The sequence below is a fragment of the Amblyomma mixtum genome, chromosome 3 (genome assembly GCF_055824585.1).
Source record: "Amblyomma mixtum isolate Tamu chromosome 3, ASM5582458v1, whole genome shotgun sequence".
NCBI classification, from domain to species: Eukaryota; Metazoa; Arthropoda; class Arachnida; order Ixodida; family Ixodidae; genus Amblyomma; species Amblyomma mixtum.
In genome coordinates, this window is record NC_143014.1 from 104,113,521 (window position 1) to 104,139,404 (window position 25,884).

A 25,884-nucleotide genomic window follows, 5' to 3' on the forward strand; every position below is an offset into this window, starting at 1 on the left:
TTTCAAGCATAATGGCGACCAGGATAATAGGCTTGTAGGTCCCAAAATTGTTTGCAATTTCAACTTCACTGGCCACCACCACTATGCACAGTAGCAGGCTTTAATTATAGTGCATTGTTTTTTGAACATTTTTTTCTTCGCAATTCGTTGTTATAGACTCACTTTAAGGACTGTTTTGCTCAGCAACCAAAATGTCCATATTAACGAGGCACAACTATACTTGAATGAATAGGTGAATAATTTCTATTGACCTTTGGGTGGAGTACTGTGTGGTGGCTGCCCAGTCTGCCTGGTTGATCAGGTAGAGTTGGTGGGTCTCTCCTCTCAAGGCATGAATGTGATTAGGGATAGAAGGGATTATAGGGATAGCCTGGCATTGCCAGACAACATGAGAGAGGTCGGATGGCGCCTACGAAAAGAACAGGCAACAGGCAAGGGGACACGCAACAATGATAATATTGCTTTTTGCAGGAGCCACTATCGTAACTCTTCCCATACAAGCGTGTGATTGCGTTACTGCCAGAACCAGTGCGTCGCGCTAGCTCGTTTCAGTGGATGGGGAAACAAACATGTCAAGGCATCGGCACAACTTTGTTCATTAACAGATTCTACCTCTGAAGAGAATTTAGACGATTTAATTAATCATATTTCTATCATTATATCATTCTTACTAAGGTCCACAAACAAAATATAATAAAAAAATTAAAATGTGGTTGCTTACACACATTTCTGTGAAAATTGCATAAATCTGTGATTTTTTGCATAATTGTGAAAAACTAGGAGACTTGACTATCGCAGCATTTGCATCAAGCTTCTTTTGTTTTGCATGCAGGATTTGACGTTACCATTTGGGCCAGGCAGTTTTGATTGCAATCATTCTTGAAAGGTGGACATGTGTTAATCGATTGAGGGAGGGGGCAGAAGGGTCACTTTTATTCTTAAGTTTGGTCTGGAATCTAAGCGCTTTACTTATGCGAAAATTATGCAAGAATGCAGTTTCTTATTAAAAACAGCGATAATATAGTAGAACTCTGCTCTTACACTCTTCATTGGACCCAGGGGAAAAAGGGTAAGTAAGAGCTGGGGAATAGATTAGCCGAGCACATTGAAAAACGAAGCTATAGCAGTGGATTGAACCCAAGGTCATTTCTATCTCAGAGCGTGAAAAAGTTGTACATCGTTGTCTCCTGCCTTTTTTACTATTTGCTGCTAGGGGCAATATGCTTCTCTAAAATTTAAGACTTTTTGGCTTCTGCGATTGTTGGTTGCAATAGTTCTGCATGCGCAAAACTTCCTGAATGTTGAGTGATGGCTTTCCACGTCTGCCAGAGCAGCTGTTCATAGAAAGGAAGCTGTGAGGAGGGAGCAAAGCTGCAACACATGTGCATGCTCCTGCACTGTTGTCGCGGCGGCTACTTTAATCCCACACAGTTCTCATCTGTCATAATCGGGAATCTCATCTAAGCCACAGGGGACAAGAAAGTGGATGAAAGAAACCAATGCTTCGGAGCCAACCTGTGCTGCAGCACCTCTTCCAACGGTGCCCACATGTAGTCTCTTGCTGCTTAGTTTTGTTTTTATGGAGAGCGTGTTAGAAGCACCAGCAGCTTAATTGCTGTCTTTGCCGCTCTCTCATTCAGGGCGATCGCACCTCAATTCTAAGCTAGAAACAAGGACGAAGTAAATGTAAATGAAAAAAAGTGCGCTCTTTTTCACCTCACACACAGAGGCGCAGCAATGGCACAACTGATGACATGGCTGCGCTTAAATGCTTTCCTGCATGTCCCGCAGCCAGCGCGGTGGAGGGTGAGCCTGCTAAGCAGGACAATTCTGCACATTGTACCTTGTCAAGTTAGGCTCCCTCCTGTCCAGCCGTGACCTAATCGAGTGGTAGGCGCTGGCCGTAGACATGGGTAGCCATGCGGACTGGTGGGTGGTAAATCCACAGCTGCCCACCGTGGGGAGATCCCTAATCGCAATGTGTAGCAAAGGTCTTTATTTCTTTAGCCCAAGAAGGCAAAATCGAGGGAAGGTTCCCGAGGCTCAAAGGATTTTGGAGATGGCAAAGGAGATGGTCCCCAGTTGTGGAAGCTGCATATATCACAGGAGAGCCCTCCAAAGCCCTCACAGAGTTCTTCTGGTAAGTACCATGGTGTAGAATTGATTACAACATATTTATAGGTATATGTTGTATTAAGCATTTATTTTGGTTGCTTTGTGTTTAGTTGTTGTGCAAGTGACTTACTGTGCCATTTTACACTTGCAAAATGTGTGTATACAGTCGAACCCGGATATATCGAATCCGCATATTTCGAATTATTGGCTATATCGAACACACAGATTACCCCCTTGAAAATACTATGCAAAAGTATAGGACAGTTGCGTTGTATATCGAATTCCATTTTCGCCGGACATTGGATATATCGAACGCCGCGCCGCGCCGCGCCCCTGGAAGGTGCGCTTTCCCCAAAGACATTCCTGTCCGGTCCTCAGCCGCCTCAGCGGAGAACATTTCCGCAGTCAGTAGGGGCAGGGCCCCCCCCCCCCCCCCCCTTTTTTTTTTGTTCCCAGTTTTTGCGCCCCACCGGCGCGAGCTTTCCCACTCCTCCTCTCCTCCTGTACCGCCCGCGTGTGCTCCGTCAAGGTCATTGGAGATCAGCGAAGAGAGAGCGCCGCATGGAGACGCGCGGCGACCACGCTTCTTGGGGAAAGAGAGAGAGAGAAAACGGTCGCTCGTGGGCACATCGTGGGTCTGGGGAAAAAAGAGAGCTCAGAAAAAAAAAAAAACGAAGCCCAGAGCGCCGATCTTTCTCCCTGCTCTTTCTTTTCCCTCTGTCGTTCCTTCGCAGCCGGGTTGACTGCCGCTCGCATAGGCTTCGCTCTTATCGCTCCATCTGCGCCTCGCGTGTTTTTTTTGTGTGTGCCTGTGTTTAAACGCGCGACGTGTAGCAGGCCCCAGTAGCCAACTGTTTTGGCAAGGCAGGCCTTGAAGTGGCCGGAGATGAATGTCCGGAAGATTTAGATGACGATGAGTGCTTGGACGACGCGTTTCGCGACTTGTCCAATTTTCTCGGCGCCGTTCCGTCCGAAGTGACTGTTGAGGACTTTAACGCTGACAGCGAAGTTCAAGCGGTAGCTGGCGTTCAAGACGCCGACTCCAGCGACGACGAGGGCAACTGTGTTGTCGAAGAAACGCGTCCGTGCGCAGCCACTTAACTGGCGTCAGCGTTAGCCTGATTCGGCGCTGTTGCGGCGAAATGGAAGGCACTGTGCTCTCGCACCTGGACAGTCTCGAGAAGATCGAGGCCAGTGTTTTGAACTTCGTTTCCCAGGGGAAAAAGCAGCCCAAAATTAGTGATTTTTTTTTTCCGCGAAATAAAGCGCTTTCACATTGCGCGCCCAGGCTGATCCCGGGCTGGCGTTGCATATGTCTCCTCGCCCAACGCCGCCTCTCCTCCTCCTCTTCTCTTCTCCGTTCCTTCTTTCACCACCTCCTCTACTTGCCTCCTCCCCCATATCGTTTCGGGCGGGAGAGGCGGGGGCTTCCTTCCCTTTACCACCACCCTCTCTCCTCGAGAGCCGTCGGGCCTCATCGCATCTGCACCGCTGCGTGCTACCACGGCGATCGCGCGGGCTTGCTGCCGCCGGCCTGGCGTTGCATAAGTCAATGCTCACGCGCGCTTCAACGAAACGTCTTGATACTGTTACTCGGGGTTCAACAGACCCCTGCGATGACAAAACGCCGGCTGTAAGCCGCCCTAGGCTAATATCGCATCTGCACCGCTGCGGGCTACCACGGCGCTCTCGCGGGCTTGCTGCCGCCGGCCTGGCGTTGCATAAGTCAATGCTCACGCGCGCTTCAACGAAACGTCTTGATACTGTTACTCGGGGTTCAACAGACCCCTGCGATGACAAAACGCCGGCTGTAAGCCGCCCTAGGCTAATATCGCATCTGCACCGCTGCGTGCTACCACGGCGATCTCGCGGGCTTGCTGCCGCCGGCCTGGCGTTGCATAAGTCAATGCTCACGCGCGCTTCAACGAAACGTCTTAATACTGTTACTCGGGGTTCAACAGACCCCTGCGATGACAAAACGCCGGCTGTAAGCCGCCCTAGGCTAATATCGCATCTGCACCGCTGCGGGCTACCACGGCGCTCTCGCGGGCTTGCTGCCGCCGGCCTGGCGTTGCATAAGTCAATGCTCACGCGCGCTTCAACGAAACGTCTTGATACTGTTACTCGGGGTTCAACAGACCCCTGCGATGACAAAACGCCGGCTGTAAGCCGCCCTAGGCTAATATCGCATCTGCACCGCTGCGGGCTACCACGGCGCTCTCGCGGGCTTGCTGCCGCCGGCCTGGCGTTGCATAAGTCAATGCTCACGCGCGCTTCAACGAAACGTCTTGATACTGTTACTCGGGGTTCAACAGACCCCTGCGATGACAAAACGCCGGCTGTAAGCCGCCCTAGGCTAATATCGCATCTGCACCGCTGCGTGCTACCACGGCGATCTCGCGGGCTTGCTGCCGCCGGCCTGGCCTTGCATAAGTCAATGCTCACGCGCGCTTCAACGAAACGTCTTGATACTGTTACTCGGTGTTCAACAGACCCCTGCGATGACAAAACGCCGGCTGTAAGCCGCCCTAGGCTAATATCGCATCTGCACCGCTGCGTGCTACCACGGCGATCTCGCGGGCTTGCTGCCGCCGGCCTGGCGTTGCATAAGTCAATGCTCACGCGCGCTTCAACGAAACGTCTTGATACTGTTACTCGGGGTTCAACAGACCCCTGCGATGACAATACGCCGGCTGTAAGCCGCCCTAGGCTAATATCGCATCTGCACCGCTACGGGCTACCACGGCGCTCTCGCGGGCTTGCTGCCGCCGGCCTGGCGTTGCATAAGTCAATGCTCACGCGCGCTTCAACAAAACGTCTTGATGCTGTTACTCGGGGTTCAACAGACCCCTGCGATGACAAAACGCCGGCTGTAAGCCCCCCTAGGCTAATATCGCATCTGCACCGCTGCGTGCTACCACGGCGCTCTCGCGGGCTTGCTGCCGCCGGCCTGGCGTTGCATAAGTCAATGCTCACGCGCGCTTCAACGAAACGTCTTGATACTGCTACTCGGGGTTCAACAGACCCCTGCGATGACAAAACGCCGGCTGTAAGCCGCCCTAGGCTAATAGACAATTTTAGTTGGCCGTACGCAACGCTCACTACGTTGCGTACGGTACGAATGGCGCGTCCATCACACTTTTAGTTAGCCGTACGTTTAGCGTCCTTCCGAGTGGACGTACCAAGCGCATCCTAAAATTCTCCGCTGTGCTTCTCCGCGCCATCTGGCGCAAGAAATAAGAACTGATGCTTGAAAAGTTCTTGACATCAGCCAAGCCAAGCCTCTCGCCAATCCTCCTCCAGCCGTTCTCGCTGTTTTGTTAGGGTCCCTAGTTTTGTTTGCTTCAGGTTGTGATTCTCGTGTGCTCCGCGACTACCACAGGAGCTATCGAAATGCCGAGAAGCATTTAATTACTGGTAACGAAGCTGGCTGCATCGCGAGTCTTTATTTTTTTTTGTTTCAAGAAAAACTATGCAAGCAGAAGGAAATGAAATAATTGACTAAAAGCCAGAGAAGTGCTCCGCCAGGTGTCGTTGCTACGATGTAAACACTAGAGTCACTGGAAAAAATTTCAGAGTACCGCAAAGGTCGGAATTTGACTGGCAACACTGAGCGGCCGCTGCCATTTACCTTCCAAGCCGACTGCGTCGCAGGGAGGTCGCCGTGTTGGAAGAGCTTGATATTCGGTGACGTATCGGGTTGAGTGTTCACTGAAGCGCAAATACTTCGGGCTCGGAGACGATGGTTGCTCAGAAGAGAAAAAATATTGTTATTTTGTGCAAAGTAATGCAGCCAGCGGTTGTTTTGCTCCGCGGTTGCGTTTGCTGCAGGAACTGTGCTATGATTGTGAGCAGCGTCTTAGCGCTGCTATCGGGAGCTTGTGCACGCCTTTTTCCCCTTCCGCGGAGCAAGCCACGAAGGAAACATTTCGCCACTCCGAGCAGCAAAGAGACAAAGCTCGTGCTTTTGGGCAGTGAGCATCGTGGACCGCCATGGGACTGCCGTCTCGTTCAAGCAGGACGGAACTACTTGACGTTATAGCTTCTTCTTCCCATCCACTCTAGGCTTCTCGAAATCTTCAGCACAAAAGTGGTCCTGCAAATGTTTGTTGTTCAGTTAAAGAGTGATGCTGGTCACCCGAATGCTGGGCTGCCGAAGTAGGCTCCCAAAACTTTTTCGAGTGAAGCCCTGTTTCAAATATGTGGAACAAGAAAAACATGGAAGACAGCTGTAACAATGAGCTGAAACACCCAAATAAAGAGGCGAAGAAAAAGAATACGTTATAAAGGTTTCTAAGTTTACGCAGTGACACTTAAAATAGCTCATTTTGGACGTAAACACGCATGTCGCCGCAAACACGCAGCTTCATGGATTGCTATCATCTGACCCATTTCTATTTTTCTACCAGTCCCAACAGAACTGAACAGAAAGCGGCCGTTATGTGAACGTAAGACATGCCCGACCATACTTTTATTGACTGCGATCGTCACGGTCCGCGAAAAACAAGTGCCATGGGTCGAATGACTCGAGGCGCGGAAAGATCGTGCGAGTGCTTGGTGCACGTTAGGACGTGGAATTCTCGCGCGATAAATGTGCCTTTGCGTGCCACAAGCACGGAATAGTCGGAAGAGCCGCGTGTGTTGAGTAACAAGCGCGTACACGTGTACCCGCGTCAAGCGGGCAAGCCGCGAACGATCCCTGCGCGACGGTCTTGCTGTGAACTCCTATTTTCTTAGCATCCTATCGCTAACACCACGTGCACTGCGCTTACCTTCTAAAACAGCACCAAAAAGCACAAGCAAGGTGCACTTACGCCGCACAAGCGTGTGTTTTTTGAAGGCTTGAAGTTCTCCCGGCCGATTCTGTGCAACCACGCAGAACGACGCTCTCGGTCATTTTGCCCGGTCGGAATCGAGAAAAAAGTCTTTCCGGACTCAATTCGGTTGCTGCATCCGAAGGCGCAGCAGCCAGGCATGATTTCTTCAGTATCAAACACGAGAGCGACAGTTGCAACACGAGAAACGTCGGGAACCTGCGCTCTTCTCAGCCGGCCCGACCGGCGCTTGGAAGGTATATCGCACCCCATGATCACGTGGTACGGTTGGGCCAATGACCGCGTCGGCGGCGCGGGGAAAAGAAATGCGGTACTCTGAAATTTTTTCCAGTCACTCTAGTAAACACGGTAGGCCTACAGCTTGAAAATCGCGGGCTTGCTGCCGCCGGCCTGGCGTTGCATAAGTCAATGCTCACGCGCGCTTCAACGAAACGTCTTGATACTGCTACTCGGGGTTCAACATATCACATCTGCACCGCTGCGTGCTACCACGGCGCCATCGCGGGCTTGCTGCCGCCGGCCCGGCGTTGCATAAGTCAATGCTCATGCGCGCTTCAACGAAACGTCTTGATACTGCTACTCGGGGTTCAACATATCACATCTGCACCGCTGCGTGCTACCACGGCGCCATCGCGGGCTTGCTGCCGCCGGCCCGGCGTTGCATAAGTCAATGCTCATGCGCGCTTCAACGAAACGTCTTGATACTGCTACTCGGGGTTCAATGACAAAACGCCGGATGTTATATCATACTTTTCATCATAGTTTTCAGAATTACTGTAAATTTGTTCACCGATTGTCTCTTTGGCAGTTATTGATGATAAAGTGTCATTTCGTGTTCTTAGTCAACTGAAGGCCACTATAAAGTTGCTAAGTTATTCCCGTTAAATAAGGATTTCTCGTAAAGTAGTTGGTGGAGCTAGGCGTTTGAAGTTAAATATGAGCTTTGCAATATTGTTGTTGTTAGTTCTTAAGACGAATAAGCAGTAATTTACCCTAACGAGCAAAGTATTTTGTTCCTTTTTTTTCGCTAACGCCTACAACACTGTTTATACCTCATTATCACAATTGTTTTTATGACGTGACACGACTGTTCTTACGGCGCCGCGCACGTGAAAGTGCGTGGCGCGAAACGACTGCACCATGTGTTTGCGCATAGGCGACTTGGTGTAGAGAGAGGAACTCGAGTGAGAGACAGCGGGAAACATCGTGCCTGCATGCTCTGCCGAAGCGCGATTGGTGGCCCCGAGAGGGACCGTTGAAAAAAGAAAAGCTGCCAAAGGAGCTTTGAGTTTAAGAGGGGGTCGAATGGCAGAAAATGGCCCACTTCACATAGGGTAGTGCCGTGCGATGGCCTCCACGAGTTGCAAGAAGGGGTCGCTGCAGCGCTGCCTTCCATTCAGTGACTGCCACCACACCCACCCGAGGTAAGAGTCGGTGAGTTGCGGAGTGAGCTTGCGCCCACTCCTTATGAGCTCGGCCTTAACTCTCTTCCAGCAACTCTCGATGTGCTGCGTGTGGGTGCCGGTTGCGGGGTCCACAAAGTTCGTTGAATGGTTCACGGTCTTGTGGGACAGGCCCATGGAGACACCGTTCCCGTCGACGAGTCCTGGCACGCACCGGTAGGCGGCCCACTCATCGCTGCAGATGGTGGTCCCTGGGAGGACGTTGGCAGCGATGATGCTGCCGAGGGTCGCCGCGTCTCTTCTGTCCACTTTGAACAGCCGCAGCTCCTTTGTGGCCACGGAAATCATGCCAAAAATCCATGGCCCTCGGTCGACGACGCCGCCGTAGTTATTTTGGCGATGAGGCGGCACGTTGTCGCCGGCCAGAAGCCGGCCGCGGTTATATTTTCTTCTACCTCGCATCAGGCATTCGTCCACCTGAACTTCTTCACCCGGGCCACCCATCGGAGGCGCTCGCTGGAGCTCCTTGCAGCACACCTCCCGGACGTAGTTGCTCCAGTCTGTGCAAGCGTCCATGCCTATATCGCCACCCTGCATTTCCATGGCGACACACATCGGCATCCCTTTTGCCATGCAAAATGTCAGGGACAGCACTTGTCCCCTTGACAATTTCACATTAGGGCGACCCAAACGATCTTTGTTGGCAAAGAAGCTCGCAGAGTCCCCTCCACTTGTCTGGAGAGCAGCACTGCCGTGCAATGCAGCGGTGCCGTGTAGTTGGGAGAGCTGCTTCCGGCGTCGGTTGCAGCGAAACTGGGCCCGCTTCCCTTTGGTTGAAGGGCGATTGTAGGTGACGACCTCGCCGTCACAGTTGGGCCGTCGGTCATTAAATCCTAGCTGTCCGCAGACTCCCCAGTATTCCGATGCGGCCGGCCGGCCCATGGAGGCTGCGGACGGCTGGGGTCGCACTACCGACGACTGCGGCGCCAGTTTGAATCTTCTAACGAACGCTTCCTGGACCTCGTCGTCCTGGTGCTACCTCGGACGGTATACGCGGCCGGGCGCCCCACCCCGGCCGCTAGTGCAGTGTGTCGCGCGCGCGATTAGTCCGTGACAGGACGCTATATGTGCGCGCGGCTATGTACATTGTGTTTACATCTTTTGTGATTGTGCGCAGTGGTCGCTCGCGCGCACTTATTTTCGGACAATGTTTGGACATTAGCGCGCGAGCGGCGCGAACTTGATTACTTTTGTATTTTGTAAATAGTGTACAAAGCTCTCCCCTATCCTTTCTAGCTGTCGCTCCCGTCTATACTTCTCCTCACTATCCTCTCCCTTTCCCTTTCATTTCCGCCGGCTGCAGCTCGGGTGCTTAAGATATTAGATAGCAATTGCCGCGGCCGGCAACACTCTTTTGCTTCACTTTTTATTTATTTATTTATTTATCTTTTTTAAATAAACCACTACCACCACCACCTCGTCGTCCTCTGTGATGCGGCCCATCTCGGCGAACTTCGGGTCCTCTCGGATGGCAGACATGCTTCGGAAGGACGCGCTCACGATAGATGCCGACAAACCAGGAAACAGCGCAAAAGGAGCCCGGTGGGCACAGTTCCAGTGTTTAAATAGGCTTTAGGTGACACCATGCTGCTGTCGTACATGCTGCTCGCCCAGCCAAGGAAAAAAACATGCCTTCGATTTGTTGCGCTGAGAGCTTCCACACTCGGACAAAACGCAAACTCTACCAATGAATGACCGGGGCAATGTGGACTCAGACCAAAAAAACCAGGTGAGGCACCTGGGCATGCCAGAGATACCGATTGTCCTAAAAAAGGAGACCCCGTCGACGCTTCTCCCGCTTCTCAGAAGGGTCAATTGCCACACGTCTGTCGTCAAGGGCCACACGGAGATGGACGCAGGTGTCAGCCGGTTAAATTTTGTTCGGGGGGGGGGATCATGTCGTGCCGCCCTTTGTTATCGGCTGCCTCAATATATATATATATATATATATATATATATATATATATATATATATATAGCGAAGTATACGCTTCGTTAAAGGAAACATATTATTCAACTCGACGTTTCGATCGGAAGACCGATCTTCTTCAGGAGTGATTTTATATTGTTAATGCATCCCCTTTTATAGGGGTGGGCACAGAACAGGCAAGTGGGAAACACAAAGCACATAGCAGAAAAATACGCATAAAAAATTATTAGAGGCAATGCGACCCACACACACACACCCCCCCCCCCCCCCCAAAAAAAAAAGGAGAGAGTGCGAGGAACAGGTACTCAGTAAGAAAATACAACGTCCAGATGCGGCCTCTGCTTTGTTAAGCACCACAATCTTGCTTATTGACAGGCGTGTCCAGCTGGGAGGTGCTCGACAGGTGCGTGGCCGTGCAACAACTTTCGTAGAAAAATGCGAAAACTTGTTGCTTCTCCTGGCCGCGAGAGCAAAAAAAAATATAAAATATGACCCTCCAACAGAGAGAGCAGGCAACAGAAAAAAAGAAAAAAAGAGAAAATGAAAAGAGCAAGGAAGAAACCTCGAAAAAAAAAGTGAAATAGGTAAAAGAAATCCTTTAAAGTAGTGCTTTTTCTTCACACCCAGCAATAGTGCACCCACCCCTGGTTGAGGGGAAGTATTGGAAGGAATTTCAAAAAAAATGTATAAAAAAATATAAAAATGTGAGCTTACATAGTAGAATTAAAAAGGAAAAAATAAAAAAAAATAAAAAAAAAGAAATTGTGTGGCATTCGCGTGACCACAAGGTGAGCACACCCGGGGGGGGGGGGGGGGGGGGGGGAACGGCACAGGTGTGGCATGCAGAAAGGGGTATGACCTCAGACCACTTAGTGGTGCTTTGTTTAATTTCGTAGGCCCCTGACCTCGGAAGAGAGGTGAGGGTGCCGTAAGTTTCATTAATGCCATTTTGCACTGTGTTAAATTTAAAAATAAAATATGATTCTCGTTGCTCGCGCTCAGGAGTGTTTTTGAAGCCATTCTGTAGTATTGTTACTTTAAGTTTGTCAAACACGTGACCTTTCTCGCTGGGGTGTTTCGAAAGAGGGAGGTTGGGGAGGGATTGGGTATGTGAGCGGTGGTTATTAAATCTGAAACGGAAGGAATTGTCTGTTTGGCCTATGTATTGCATTCGACAGTCGCCACACTCGAGCATGTAAACCACGTTGCTGGAATCGCAATTCAGGTCTTCCCGGATAGAATGCTCGAAATTTGAATGGGTGCTTTTAGCCAGTGCCGTGGTTTCCATGTGTTTGCAGACTTGACATCGGCTTTTTTTTGCATGGTGTGCAACCTACAGCTCTCGGTTTATTGACTGTCGAATGGACAACATGGGTTTGCAGATTTTTTGGTCTTCTATATGTTACTTGGGGGACCGTTGTGAACATATTTGAAAGACGGTCACTCTGTTCTATGATATTAAAGTGTTTCTTTAGGATGTTGTTAATATTCGGGAAATTATTTGTGAAGGTTAGTATGAGATTATACAGCGCTGTGATGACGGCTGACATTCCTTAATGACATGATTAATATTAGTTGCTTCTGCCTTTTAATGGCATCGTTGATTATAGAAGACGGGCAATGTTTTTTTAGAGTGTCCTGCATGCGATTAGCATTTTCGTGAAAATCTTCCTATCGTGAGCAAATTCGTTTCAATCTGATGGCCTGTGAGTATGGGATTGAAGTTTTGCAGTGGCGTGGGTGGCAGCTGTTGAAATGAAGATACTGTTGTCTGTCTGTGGGTTTTTTATAGACACTAGTGATTAATGTACTTCCTTCTACTCGAACCAGAACATCCAGGAAGTTAATTTTATTGGTTGAGTAGGTGTGTGTGAAAGATATATTGGGATGGATTTTGTTGAATGCGGCGATAAAATGGATGAGTTCGTCCTCGGTTTCTGTCCAAACTATGAATATGTCATCCAGAAAGCGTTTCTAAAAAGCTGGTTTTGTTGGATATGAGGACAGAAAGTCTGATTCAATTTCGTTCATAAATATGTTGGCGTAATTTGGAGCCATTTTTGTGCCCGTAGCTGTACCGCTAGTTTGAAGATAATATGAGTTGTTGAACTCAAAGGTGTTAAGTTTAAGGACCAAATCTGCAAGTGTCTCGACGGCACTTGGACTAGGGGTGTCTAGAATTTTGTATTCTTTATATGATCCAACCATTGCCTGAATTCCGTCGTCATGTGGGATGTTAGTGTAAAGTGATACCACATCCAGGGTAACTAGGAAAGCGCCTTGAGGGAAGGTGACATTCGACAATTCTTTCAGGAAGTGATTAGTGTCGCGTATGTAAGATGGATGTTTCGGAGGTATATACCAATCACGCTTCGGCAGAGAGCATGCAGACACGATGCTTCCCACTGTCTCTCACTCGAGTTCCTCTCTCTACACCAAGTCGCCTATGCGCAGACACATGGTGCAGTCGTTTCGCGCCTCGCACTTTCACGTGCGCGGCGACGTAAGAACAGTCGTGTCACGTCATAAAAACAATGGTGATAATGAGGTATAAACAGTGTTGTAGGCGTTAGCGAAAAAAAAGGAACAAAATACTTTGCTCGTTAGGGTAAATTACTGCTTATTCGTCTTAAGAACTAACAACAACAATATTGCAAAGCTCATATTTAACTTCAAACGCCTAGCTCCACCAACTACTTTACGAGAAATCCTTATTTAACGGGAATAACTTAGCAACTTTATAGTGGCCTTCAGTTGACTAAGAACACGAAATGACACTTTATCATCAATTATAACTGCCAAAGAGACAATCGGTGAACAAATTTACAGTAATTCTGAAAACTATGATGAAAAGTATGATGTAACATCCGGCGTTTTGTCATTGAACCCCGAGTAACAGTATCAAGACGTTTCGTTGAAGCGCGCGTGAGCATTGACTTATGCAACGCCAGGCCGGCGGCAGCAAGCCCGCGAGATCGCCGTGGTAGCACGCAGCGGTGCAGATGCGATATTAGCCTAGGGCGGCTTACAGCCGGCGTTTTGTCATCGCAGGGGTCTGTTGAACCCCGAGTAACAGTATCAAGACGTTTCGTTGAAGCGCGCGTGAGCATTGACTTATGCAACGCCAGGCCGGCGGCAGCAAGCCCGCGAGAGCGCCGTGGTAGCCCGCAGCGGTGCAGATGCGATATTAGCCTAGGGCGGCTTACAGCCGGCGTTTTGTCATCGCAGGGGTCTGTTGAACCCCGAGTAACAGTATCAAGACGTTTCGTTGAAGCGCGCGTGAGCATTGACTTATGCAACGCCAGGCCGGCGGCAGCAAGCCCGCGAGATCGCCGTGGTAGCACGCAGCGGTGCAGATGCGATATTAGCCTAGGGCGGCTTACAGCCGGCGTTTTGTCATCGCAGGGGTCTGTTGAACACCGAGTAACAGTATCAAGACGTTTCGTTGAAGCGCGCGTGAGCATTGACTTATGCAACGCCAGGCCGGCGGCAGCAAGCCCGCGAGATCGCCGTGGTAGCACGCAGCGGTGCAGATGCGATATTAGCCTAGGGCGGCTTACAGCCGGCGTTTTGTCATCGCAGGGGTCTGTTGAACCCCGAGTAACAGTATCAAGACGTTTCGTTGAAGCGCGCGTGAGCATTGACTTATGCAACGCCAGGCCGGCGGCAGCAAGCCCGCGAGATCGCCGTGGTAGCACGCAGCGGTGCAGATGCGATATTAGCCTAGGGCGGCTTACAGCCGGCGTTTTGTCATCGCAGGGGTCTGTTGAACCCCGAGTAACAGTATCAAGACGTTTCGTTGAAGCGCGCGTGAGCATTGACTTATGCAACGCCAGGCCGGCGGCAGCAAGCCCGCGCGATCGCCGTGGTAGCACGCAGCGGTGCAGATGCGATGAGGCCCGACGGCTCTCGAGGAGAGAGGGTGGTGGTAAAGGGAAGGAAGCCCCCGCCTCTCCCGCCCGAAACGATATGGGGGAGGAGGCAAGTAGAGGAGGTGGTGAAAGAAGGAACGGAGAAGAGAAGAGGAGGAGGAGAGGCGGCGTTGGGCGAGGAGACATATGCAACGCCAGCCCGGGATCAGCCGCGCGCCCATACTATGTGATTCGCGGCTGTTCCAAACGGTAAGCCACAATTTGTTATGATCGGGAGTGCAGTTTTAGCCTATATCTGTATATCGAATTTTCGCTATATCGAACTATTTTCCGATCCCCTTCGAATTCGATATATCCGGGTTCAACTGTATAGAAAGAAGATGGCCATTATACTCCTATTTCATTGTGTTTAATGTGTGTGTCCTAAATTTTTTGTTATATAGAGATGTGTTTGAGCAACTTCTTTTCTGTGTAAGGTCATTGCAGGGGCTATGAAATGTACTTTAGTTCTAGAATTGGGCTCAGTTCACTTGTGTTAGCAGAAGTTTCCATTTATGCAAAGCAATATGGAGCCAATACTCCCAAAAGTATCAAAATCTCCTGTAACTGAGTTAATTGAAATGGGTAGCCATTTCAGCTGGACATATAATAAAAAGTACCTTTGAGCCTCAATTACACCTTCATCAAAATCTGTACTAAAGTCATGCGAAGCAATTAATGCAAAAATATTGCTTTTTCCATTGGTAAGATAAAACTCGTTCCTCTTTACTGCAGATGCTGTGTTGTTTGATTTCATTGCCAGTGTATATGCAGTAGGGGCGCCATTAATGCGTACAAGAAATGGCGCCTACTTGTAGTGAATACTGCTGAGGGCTTTTTTGCTTTGTGTGATGCATCAGCAGTTAACGGTTATGTGGACCTTCTTGTTTGCAAACAAATGACAGTTGCTAGGCACAGTGAGCATGTAGTCTGGAAGTGGCACAGGAGTAAGGGGGTAACTTTTTGTCTGAAAATATTCATATCTGGTATCTAGTATTGAGCTGAAATTTTCTAGTATCAGCTGGAGCTTACTTGTGCATGTAAGCATAACTTACACTGCCAGCGAAGTTAGATGCCAAAGTTCCTGAAATTATTGATATTTCATTAGGAGCCCCATTGCTGTGACATATTTTTTCAGTGTAGCACAGCTTAAACTGTGTGTTTGCATCTGTAAAAATTTTCACACTGCTATAACCTGAACAAAACTGCTAACAGGCTTCTCTGTTCTATCCTGTAAAATAATGGTGTTTGAGCTTAACAAAATAAACAAGCTGTGGCTTGTGAGTCCAGAGTGACTGGGTGAGAGTAGCATGCACTTCCTTATACCGGCATGATTGCTGCCTCTTCAATGCGGGAGTGTTCCATGTGTGCCAGGAAGGCTACTTGCATAATTTTGCACAAGGTGTGCTGGCATTTAATCTTACTGAAATAAGGTCATTGCAGATTAATTGATGGTTGATCAGTCATAATATAAAAATGGCTTACAAGAGGACTAGGTGCCTGTAATTAAATCTGATGTACAATTAAGTGTATGTAAAGAAATAAGTTAATGTTTGCGATTCATATCCAGATGTATTTTATTATTTTGTAATGCCTTGCAGAAGGGTAGGAGTCTCAGATAAAGCTTGAAATAACTAGTATAACTTTTTTGTTTTTTACATAGGGTGTAATTGTCAGCAACTGGCATCATTACTCCAGGACAACTATGCTATGAAGCATGAACTCCTGACATATAAGGATCGAATAAAATCACTTACCACCAAACTGAAGCAGTTTGAAGGAATTTCAGTAAGTACAGTTGTTCTGTGAATATATTGGGAAACAGAGAGATGGGGGGGGGGTGTTCAGGTGCTATCGGGGACAAAAGTTTGCGGGACGCGAGTTTTGGGAGAAACGTAAATTGTAGCTCCATCTTGCTACCCAGTCGCCTGATATTGTATGAAGGTACTGCAGACCTAATTGCTCCTTCTTCTGGTTACAATATAGGGCGACTGGGTAGCGAGGTGGAGCTGCAATAAACGTTTTTCCCAGAACGCGCGTCCCGTAAACTTCTGTCCCCGGTAGTACATGGTGTACATGTTTTACAAGCCATGAGTATACAGAATTTACACAGATCTGTTCTCGGCTGGTGGGGTAACTTATGGGTGCACCACCGCTGACCCGCGACTTCGGCTCTGTGCTGGTTACGCGCTGCCACTCAGTGCTCGCGGCGCATACTGTGCGACTGGCAATTGCAGCGTTGGTGATGTACGGACCGCGCATGGCCTCTCACTACTCGTGGTGCGCACCGTACAACTGGCAATTGTGGCTTCAGTGATGTACTGGCCGCTTGCCGTCGCACACTGTTCGTGGCGCACGACTGGTGGTCGCGACTTCGGCGATGCATGAGCCGCATGCCACTGCTCGCTGCATCACGCTGCTCATGATCCCGGCATTGGTGATGTACAGGCAGCAAGTACTCGGTGTTCGAGGGTGCAGTCACAACTTGTGCATTCGTATCGTCCACAGTGGGGCAGGGTGTCGTTCGTAACATCCAAATTTCTGCCCTTTGCACACAATGCACTCTGTTCAAGGCATTTTACGAATTCATATCATCCCGAAATTTCTGTATCATCGAGATTCTACAGTAATTACATTGCTTAGAATTGAACAGAGAAGAAAAAAAGGTTGAGCAACGTTAACCGTGCATCTGTATTGTTGCAGGAAGTAATGAAGGAGCTGCAGCTGAGTGTTGAGAGGGTGTCTGAAGAAAATACCAGGCTCAAGCAGTATGAAAAGTGGTAAGTTTTTTGTGGAAGTCTGTTCGTGTTTGTTGTACCTTTAAACTTGCATTTTTTGTGTGATCCTTTTATTGATTCTGACTTGCTTGCAGTTTTTTGTAGTACTGTAGTGGTGTTTCGTGCCATAATGAAAAATTACTTTATTTAGCTCTGAAAAATTCCTATTTTGGCCTGCAGCAGTTTGGAAAATTCGTGCAATTTTATCTACATTATTTTATAGCATTTTCTCATCAGGTCTTCCTGTTCCTTGGGCTTAATAAAAGCCAAAGTGCAGGAATTTTCCAAGTACTACACGCTGTGCATATTTGTGTTCTCTTCTGTGTTCCACTGTATATTTAAAGCAGGGGCAGCCGGTGAGAAAAGTTGGCCGCCATTACGACCTAAGGCTATTTGTAAAAAGAAAAAGTTGCTAAGAGTACAGTTTCAAGCTTTATTCAGTTGGAATGTGCTTCTTAAGCATGTAAATGACTAGCGTGGACTCTCATCTTGTACAAGACTTTTACAACTCGGGCTAGTGTTAACTCAACCTGACTATCATATTTACACCCTAATTGGGCTATCTGTCATATTGTTTGACATCTAAAAATTGGGAACTGGAAAAAATAAAGTTGAGGTTGGAATATTGTATAGGTCGCCTATCAAGAGCTTGACCGCCAACATGCGGTTAAAGTGACATTGAGGTGACCTGAACAGCATATCGCTTACCGCTGATGCAGTGGAGCTTTGAAAAATTTGCCTTCAGAGACAGTGCTGTCTTTGCACCGAGCACTAAGATGAGCATAAAGGTAGACATATAGAAGATGCGGGATGGAACTGCCTTCTTCTTGTTCTAATAATGCTTGACAGGGAATCTAAACTTTTGCAGCATTGTAGATGTCGTGCATTAACATCAGTAACTCTACCGGTGAGGCAGCAGCATGGTGGGGCTGAGTGCTGATCACGGTTTGTCCATATCTCTGAATATTTTTCAAAGCTGTCCTGAAAAGAGGCGACTCATGTGAAACCTTTTCATAGTAGCAGTTACAGCAACTGTTGTACTTCAAAAAAGGCTTGAAGGTGGCTGTAAGGAAAGACTTTCCGTACTGGCGTCAGTTGTGCCATGTTCTCCGTTTTCTTCACTTATAGTCAGGTTTGCTCCTTGCCCTAGCCATGACTTTTATCTTAGCCAAAAAAAATTTCCCTTGTTTTCCTGCTAATTTTTGGAATTGCCTGGAAATTCGTGAAGGTTCCCTTTTACCTGTAGGCCTAATTTTGAACCTGAAATTTCCAGAAAAAGGGAAAATTCTTTAAAGTGAGCATTACTTGAGTACTGCATTTAGTAACAATAATTCATTGCATTGTTCATCCTCCAGGGTTGCTCTTGACCTCACTAATTTCTGGCATCCTGTCCTACTGTACTCCGTTTCATACATGGCAGGCAACGCTGCGGAGGCTGCAGAAGCAGTGCGTCCATGAAACCATATTGCTCCACCACGTATCATTTGTTCTTCTCGAATGCTTGGTCAGAGTTTGAACGAAAACAAAGAGCAGTATAAAACGAAGTGGTGGCACTTAAAATCATGGTCAAAGCTGTGAGGCACTCGGTGTTCAGGCCCTCTGGCTATAATTTCCATCGAGTGTGGACTACTTTTTAGGAGAAAATGGAGCAAGAGCGATTCACTGTATGAGCTGCATATCATACGGCCACATGTCATTTTTGCTTCTCGAAGTCTCGATTAGTTGCAGGACGAAAATGTGGCAAGAAGTAAAACGAAGTGCAGGAGGTTGTCATTCACAGTACTTGAGATTTGCCGCACGAAATATGTCTGTGGTCAGTGTGGCTGTTTGGCGAACTACTTTTTTGGGCGCGGACTTGGCCTGTGCGAACAGGCGTGCTAGCTTTGGCAGCGTTGCCTGCTATGTATGAAATGGGAGTAGAGAAGAGAACACTAGATGCTTCAGAACACATTGCATATTTACAAAATGATAATTTGAATTATGGCTTGGCATGTAAGGTAATTTAAGGTGGGGTTACAATGCATGCTTGCCTCATTTTACAAGTTAACAGTAATTGCAACAGGTCTGTGAATTGTGCTTTAAAGTCCACAATGCACTGTTGTCCTATGCCTTCTTAAAAGCTTGTTCTGGAATGCTTCATGTGTTTAAAATTAGCTGAAGCCTTGAAAAAAAAAGGGCTTATTTTTAAAAATTTATTTCCATACCTGACAATCTTCAGAATCGGCAGCTGAGAATGAGACAATAAAGAAGGAACAAACAGAAAGGGATGATGCTATGCTGGCAACTGAAATTCTATTTTATTTAAAAAATATAAGCATGGGTGTTTCATATAAAATTTCAGATATCAGTGCAGTATCATCTTCGTCTGTTCCTTCTTTGTCATTGTCTCATTCTCTGCTTCTGATTCTGAAGAATGCCCCAACTAGTTCAGCTATCCACCCTATCGATATACCTCACAGGCTATGAAACTGGAACAGTACATGAGGGGGAGCGGTTATACATACCGTATTTTCCGGTGTATAAGACGCACCCACCATATATGCAGGCTGTCATTGAAAAAGTTGGTATATAAGACGCACCCGTATATAAGACCCACCCCAATTTACCCAGTTAGGCTAGTGAGGATTAATTAAACACGCTTGTGCGACCATCGCAAAATTGACCATACCTGTGAGAAATTCTTAAGCAACGCTAAGTGAACGAAAGAACTCTCCCATATGTCCATAAGAACATTTTATTTCTGCTTAAAACCTTCGAAGTCGTCATCTTCGGATGCACTATCAAAAAGTTCATCCATTTCTGGAGGCAACGCGGCTGAAATGTTCTCTTCACACTATATACACCGAGCAAACAAAGTTGCAAAGGGTGGCGGCTAAAAAAGAACGCCTGCTTGTTTGGCTTGTCATGACAATGGCGAAAAGTGCGATTGTTGTCATCTTTTGGCATTTCACATTACTTTTGCTTGGGGCCTCCGAAACGGTCGCGTGTTTGTGATCCCGGAAATCGTCATCCCCGCCGTTTCATGATAAATTTCACCTAAAAAAGTTGCGCATTTGAAGTATTAACCGTGTTGCAACCGTGTCATTGGTAGTGATATTTTTTCGCTTAAAAAAGCTCGCAAAAAAACACGGAAAATTCACATATTTATTTTTTATTTCTATTTATTTATTTATTAGCAGTCATCACCGTACAAAAGTGCACATGGAGCAATTTCAAAAAGAAAAAAGCAGTAACACTTTGTACACAAATATAGAAACCAGAACACACTAAGTTTGCAATTAGAAATCATTATTCGTACATGTTTGGCCAGCTATTTGGAGTGAAAAGAAGTTGTATTCTGCGTTTGAAAGTTCTCAGACTTCTACATGATCTTGCGATCTCGAGAATGTCTGGGTAGTTATTACATATGTAGTTTCATAATTTGATGATCAATTGTCTGTTTAGCATAATTTGTCCTTGGTTTTTCTATGACAGTGAAAGTCCTACGCAAATTGTGGCCAGTATCTCTATATAGATAATGACTAACAAATCGACTGTAATTGCTTGATACTTCAGAGAATATGTAGGTAGATAATTTCTGTGTGTATATTTCGTGAAAAGGTCGGATGTTTTGTGTTCTCATTAAGGTTACAGGGTGTAAATTTTCTTTATATAATGTTCTAATCGCCCTTCGCTGCAGTGCAGATAGTCTATCGTTATCGGTGTTAATTCCGGTTCCCCATATTAAAGCACTGTAATTAAAGTGTGAGTGTACAAGTGAAAAATAAAGCTGCTTTTTGAGCCTGGCAGGGACGAATTTCGAAGGCGGCATAACATTCCAATAGATCTGGCTACTTTCATTCTTATATTTTCTACATGATAAGACCATGTTCAGTTCGACTGAAAAGTAACACCTAGAAAGGAATGACAATCTACGCGCTCAAGCAATGCATCATTAAAATTCAGGTTTAGATTGAAGACATTGGGCTTATTTTTTGAAGAAAATATCATATATTTTGTTTTCTTTGTATTTATTTGAAGCTTGTTTGTTGATACCCATAGACTGAGCTCATGCAGCCATGCGTTTGACACACCCTTGTATAGGACGCACGAGCAAGATTTTTGGAAAAAGCCGCGTCTTATACACTGGAAAATACGGTAATGTGGATCAGGAAATGGCACAAAGTGTAACAGAATATATCAAAATAAATGATATTATACAACTTTTGGGATCATGAAGCCAAATACCAGGTAACTGGAAAAAGCATGTAAGAACATGCATATTATATGGAACACTTATAAATAATTAGGACATTAAACATTAGTTAGCAACATCATCAGTGTGCTCACAGTGATCATTTTATGCAGTGCGATAGAACAGGTAAAGTTATTATATTGGCAAGAAAGCGATCAATTCATTTTATACCTTGATGGATTGCATGTGCTAACAATTGATTACCATGTAAGCCATGTGAAGTACTCTGTGGTTGTGTGAGTGGCAGTGTGGACATATGATGGCTCTAGATATATTGTGCTGTAAGCAAAATATTGTGGCCACCCTAGTGGACAGTAAATTTTTGAGCAATAACAATAACTTGATGTTAGTTACACTGGAATGGCTGTTGTGATTTTGGAAGTGAAATGGGGTGCGTAAATTTGAACAGCTTTGAGGGATTGAATTACATATGTGTGATGTGATGAGCAGATATCAGAGGCATGTTCTTATTAGTTAGAAGTACAGGGGGCTCCTTTTGATACAGACTTGAACATAAAAACTTGCTTAGCATACTAGAGGTTTAGTTTTTCAGGAATGTCTGACTGTGTACAGCATATGTGGGTTTACGTAAATAATGTTTTACTAAGAGAACAGTGAATAAATTGGCCATATGCAGGCAAAGTAATAGACAGATCATTTCATCTAGTTCTTGATGAGGAGAGTGTACTTTCATTCCTACCTTTGCTTCAGTACAGCTCAGTGTACTTCTACAAAAAAATGATGTGTGCCTTCAGTTGCCCTGAACCCTTATAGTGCTTTTGTGCCTCTGAGGACAAGCATTCACCTGCCGTCATCAGTACCAGTTTGTGCAGATATTTGCAGAACTTCCTTAGTTAGCATTCCTGGCAGAATGTGTCCTTAAACCGCAATCACAGGTTTTCTCATTGTGAAGTGTTAACTTGGCACTGACTTGCCCGTCATTAGTTGAAAGCTCATTTAGGTGAAGCAACTAATTTGGGAGACCTTTCCGAGCACCCTTGATTTTACAACGGGGAACTCGATAACTGCCCTTTGATTTCTAACCGCATTTAGGCTGCAGAAGTGGCACATTTTTAATAATGATAGAAAAAAGCAGGTGTACATTGTAATATATGCTGGATCTGATGTGGATGTGAAATATTATATGTATGAGAGGGTACATACTGCTTAAATTGACTTTTGATCTTTTTGCTTTGCACATACTTTGTTACACCGTATTTACTTGCGTAATGACCGTACCCGAGTAATGAATGCACTTCTTACTTTGGCTGTCAAAAAGTACAATTTATTTTTCCCTTGCTTAATAAATGCACCCCATTATTTTGTCGCGCAGTCTACCAGTTGCTGATGATAGTGAATGCTAGCTGGCACCCTTTTTGATTGCCGAAACAGAGCAGTGCCATCTGTTGAATGTCAAGACTTCTGTACTAACCCCACGGGATGAACAGCCAATAGAAATGTTTTGTGAGGAATCCGAGAACCAGTAGAAACCACACCTGGTGACAAAGGTCGATCTGCCAAGACTGTGACAACTTGTAGCGGTTAAACTTCACGCTAACTGATGTCAGCTGTGCTAGAGTGGACTTCAGTGGCACTCTCTTTGAACAGCATCACGGGCTGCTATGTCAATTAAATGTGCGGAAATAAGGTAAAAGTTCTCGACTATGCTCTCGAACATGGAAACCATGCTGGAGAGTGCATTTTGTATTATTTAAAAGGTGAGTCGTACTGGATGAAATATTTATTCCGCCAGCCTACTTTCTTTCCTGTTTTTTACAGCTTCAAATGTTTCCTGAATGTTTTACTCTGCATAATGAACACACTCCCCAAGTTTTGACTGATGTCTTTGGAAAAAATGTGCATTCATTATGTGAGCAAATATGGTATGTGCCAGACTAGTTTTCTGCTTGCTAGTTACACTGAGCAGAGAGAGAAAACCTTAAAAAACAAAGAAAATCCATGGTGGTTAAACAGTCTTTTAAATCTTGAATGTAAACTGCAGTTTGTAATTTTTTGTGAAGTGCTTTGTTCTGCCTTCTATGATATCTGCTCGTGTCAGGTTTGCTGTGCAAAGTGCCAGCTGTAATGATTGAGCTTAAATTTCTCTTAATGTTTGGTATCTATTTATGTCTATATTTCTAGCATTACAGAGGCGAAGACTACGGAACAGGAGAAGCATGACCTTTTTGAGCAGCTGAAAGATGCACAATCACAGTACAAGTATGATGGTGAGTGCTGCCAAGTCCTGCATTAAGCTTATGTATTTAAGATAACATCTGTTGAGACCCCATTCAGGACATATTATAGAACATAACACATGACAGGAATTTATTGTGACTGTGGCTGTGTTGTATTATGTTCGTTGACTTCTGTAGTAGGACTGTTAAAAAGCTCTCTTATCCTGTCACTTTGCTGCTGCTAGGACACTAAAGCCTTTCTGAAGTCTTTCTGTAAAAGGCCTTTTGTGGCAGTAAAAGGAGATGTGTTTTGTGATGCTTGTCAAAAAAAAAAAAAATCATTTGTAGCGCATGGCTCAAGCCAATGCAGGTGCATTTATGACAAGGGCATCTCTTCTTTCGTTGTAAAATTTGGTGCAGCTGCCATTATTCTTCCAGCGCTGCCCTTCTACTTCCTGTGTTGCAAATCTCTATTTTAATGGTTCTGCTGTTTTGCTGAAGCCTGAAATACAATACCTGTGACTGTGTCAAGCTGACTCTGTTGTCTTTTTCATTTCTTCTGCAGAATTCATATTTTTCTTCAGAACCTGGAGTTCCTAGTGTAAAAATAAATACCTGAGTATAGTAAGCATTGGAGGGAAAGAGTGCTGGAGATGAGAGTAGCTGGACAGTATATGTGGCATTTTTACAGTAAGGTTTATATCAAGACCTCTTTCAAGGTACCCTACAGAGAGGTGTGGTCACATAATGCATGCTTTGTCCAGAGAGTAGAAGCAGTTTCTTTCCCAATTTTTTTTCTTCTGTGGTCTTGCAACTCTCTGCTTCTGGTGTGGTGTAGAGTGGCCCCCTTGGCCTGTTGCTTGTCTGGTTTTCAAAAGTGAGCCACACTGTGACAGCTGTGCTGTCTGGTGGCCGTGTTGTGCAGTGGACCACCTGAGCCAGCAGGTGAGCCAGCTGGAGCGGGAGAAGCAGGAGTTGGAGGGAGCCCTGGCCAAGCTGCAGCAGGAGCATGACCAGCTGTTGATCTCCACACAAAACTCGGTCTCCTTTCAGTTCCACACAACAGCCATGCTTGAGGTCAAGAGGTGCGCCCCTCACCTGGAGTACAGCTGCCCCTAGTAATAAATGGGCCCCTTCGTCTTCATTGTGTGGTAACTTCGTGACTCTACTCTCCACTTTCTAGGCTACTAGAAGAGCTCAAACAGAAGTACCAGAATGACAAGGAAAATCTTACGCTTAAGGTCCAGGTGAGTTAGTGCCAGTAGCTCTTCTTCATGCCTCTCTGCCTCACTGCACACTGTACTCGAGGCAACTGAATGCCATACAAAAGGTCATTAAGGAAACACCGGACAGTCGCCCCTGCTTCTGAAAATGCTGCAATGAGCTGTGTATGTTGCAATATGGGAGCATGTAATTAGTGATTTCTGCTGCACTGCTCACCGACTTTATGCAAAAAGGTTTGGTCCAGTTTTAATGCACATCTCGTCACCTGGTGGCTGTGAAGGCAAAGCATGAATCTTGATATGAGGGAATGGTCTAAGTGACAAGAGGAAGGAGTGTGCGAAATGCAATTCATAACCTCTTCTATAGCAGCATTTAGCTTGAGCGTGGTACACAAATAGTTGGAAAGTATAAAGTATGTATCATTAATGTGGAATAGGCTGTTCTGTTAAAAGATGTGAGGCAAGACTTGAGGAACAGTGTGGTGTGGTATTTTACCAAAGCCGTGTCCTTATTAGCATTGACAATGGGAGGCATAACAAGAAAATTTGCATTAGGCTAGAATATAATTTAAATATAAGGGGAACACCAAGAACAAATCAGCCTGCAAACATGTTTGTTAGTGGTTCTGGTTGTGCCATATAATTGAGAGATGCATAGGAGTGAAGTGAAGAAGTTTGCAGGGATAGGGTGGCCGCAGCTGGCCCGGGACAGGGTTAATTATAGAGATATGGAAGAGGCCTTTGCCCTGCAGTGGGTGTAGCCAAGCTGATGGTGATGATGATTTAATGCCTTGCAGTTTGCTGAATGTTGAAGTGTGACCATTGCAGGAGTGTGTTGTGGGCATGTGCTGCTTAGATACACACATAGCTGTTCATGCAACAAAAGCTTTAGAAAAATCTTAAAAATGCAGGTATGGTTAAGGGCGAACTTTGAGCTAACTAACTGGTTAATAATTAAATGTATAACCAATAGGATAGCTAGTAAACAAAGGAAAAGCTCTTCTAGTTAAGCACAAGCTTCATTAACTCATTCCGAAATAAAAAAATTAGGTCAATGACTTCTCTAAGCTAGATGCCCTACTCTGATGCCACGCCCCTCCATCACATTCCTATATTTCTTGAGGTCTCTTCAATTTGGCTGCACTAGTTCCATCAAGTTCCGCAGTGGTGCCGCAAGTGTGCAGCTTCATTTCAAGTGCACCTTAGCACTTGCTGCTTC

At 46.3% G+C, this 25,884-nt stretch overlaps 2 protein-coding genes across 8 annotated transcripts in view; one reads left to right on the top strand and one right to left on the bottom strand.

Moving 5' to 3' along the window:
* LOC149351237 (uncharacterized) overlaps positions 1-25,884 on the top strand; it is a 104,164-nt gene that overhangs the window by 5,418 nt on the left and 72,862 nt on the right. For all 7 annotated transcript variants that reach the window (XM_089580505.1, XM_089580510.1, XM_089580506.1 and 4 more), the window contains exons 4-9: positions 2,008-2,140; positions 15,918-16,042; positions 16,958-17,034; positions 23,408-23,493; positions 24,368-24,527; positions 24,626-24,689. In XM_089580505.1, coding sequence (XP_089436631.1) covers positions 2,008-2,140; positions 15,918-16,042; positions 16,958-17,034; positions 23,408-23,493; positions 24,368-24,527; positions 24,626-24,689 — 645 coding nt within the window. The remainder of the gene's footprint in view (positions 1-2,007; positions 2,141-15,917; positions 16,043-16,957; positions 17,035-23,407; positions 23,494-24,367; positions 24,528-24,625; positions 24,690-25,884) is intronic.
* Positions 8,257-8,986, bottom strand: LOC149351238 (uncharacterized). Its single transcript, XM_089576999.1, has one exon. The coding sequence runs from the start codon at positions 8,984-8,986 to the stop codon at positions 8,276-8,278; it is 711 nt and encodes a 236-aa protein (XP_089433125.1). The 3' UTR covers positions 8,257-8,275.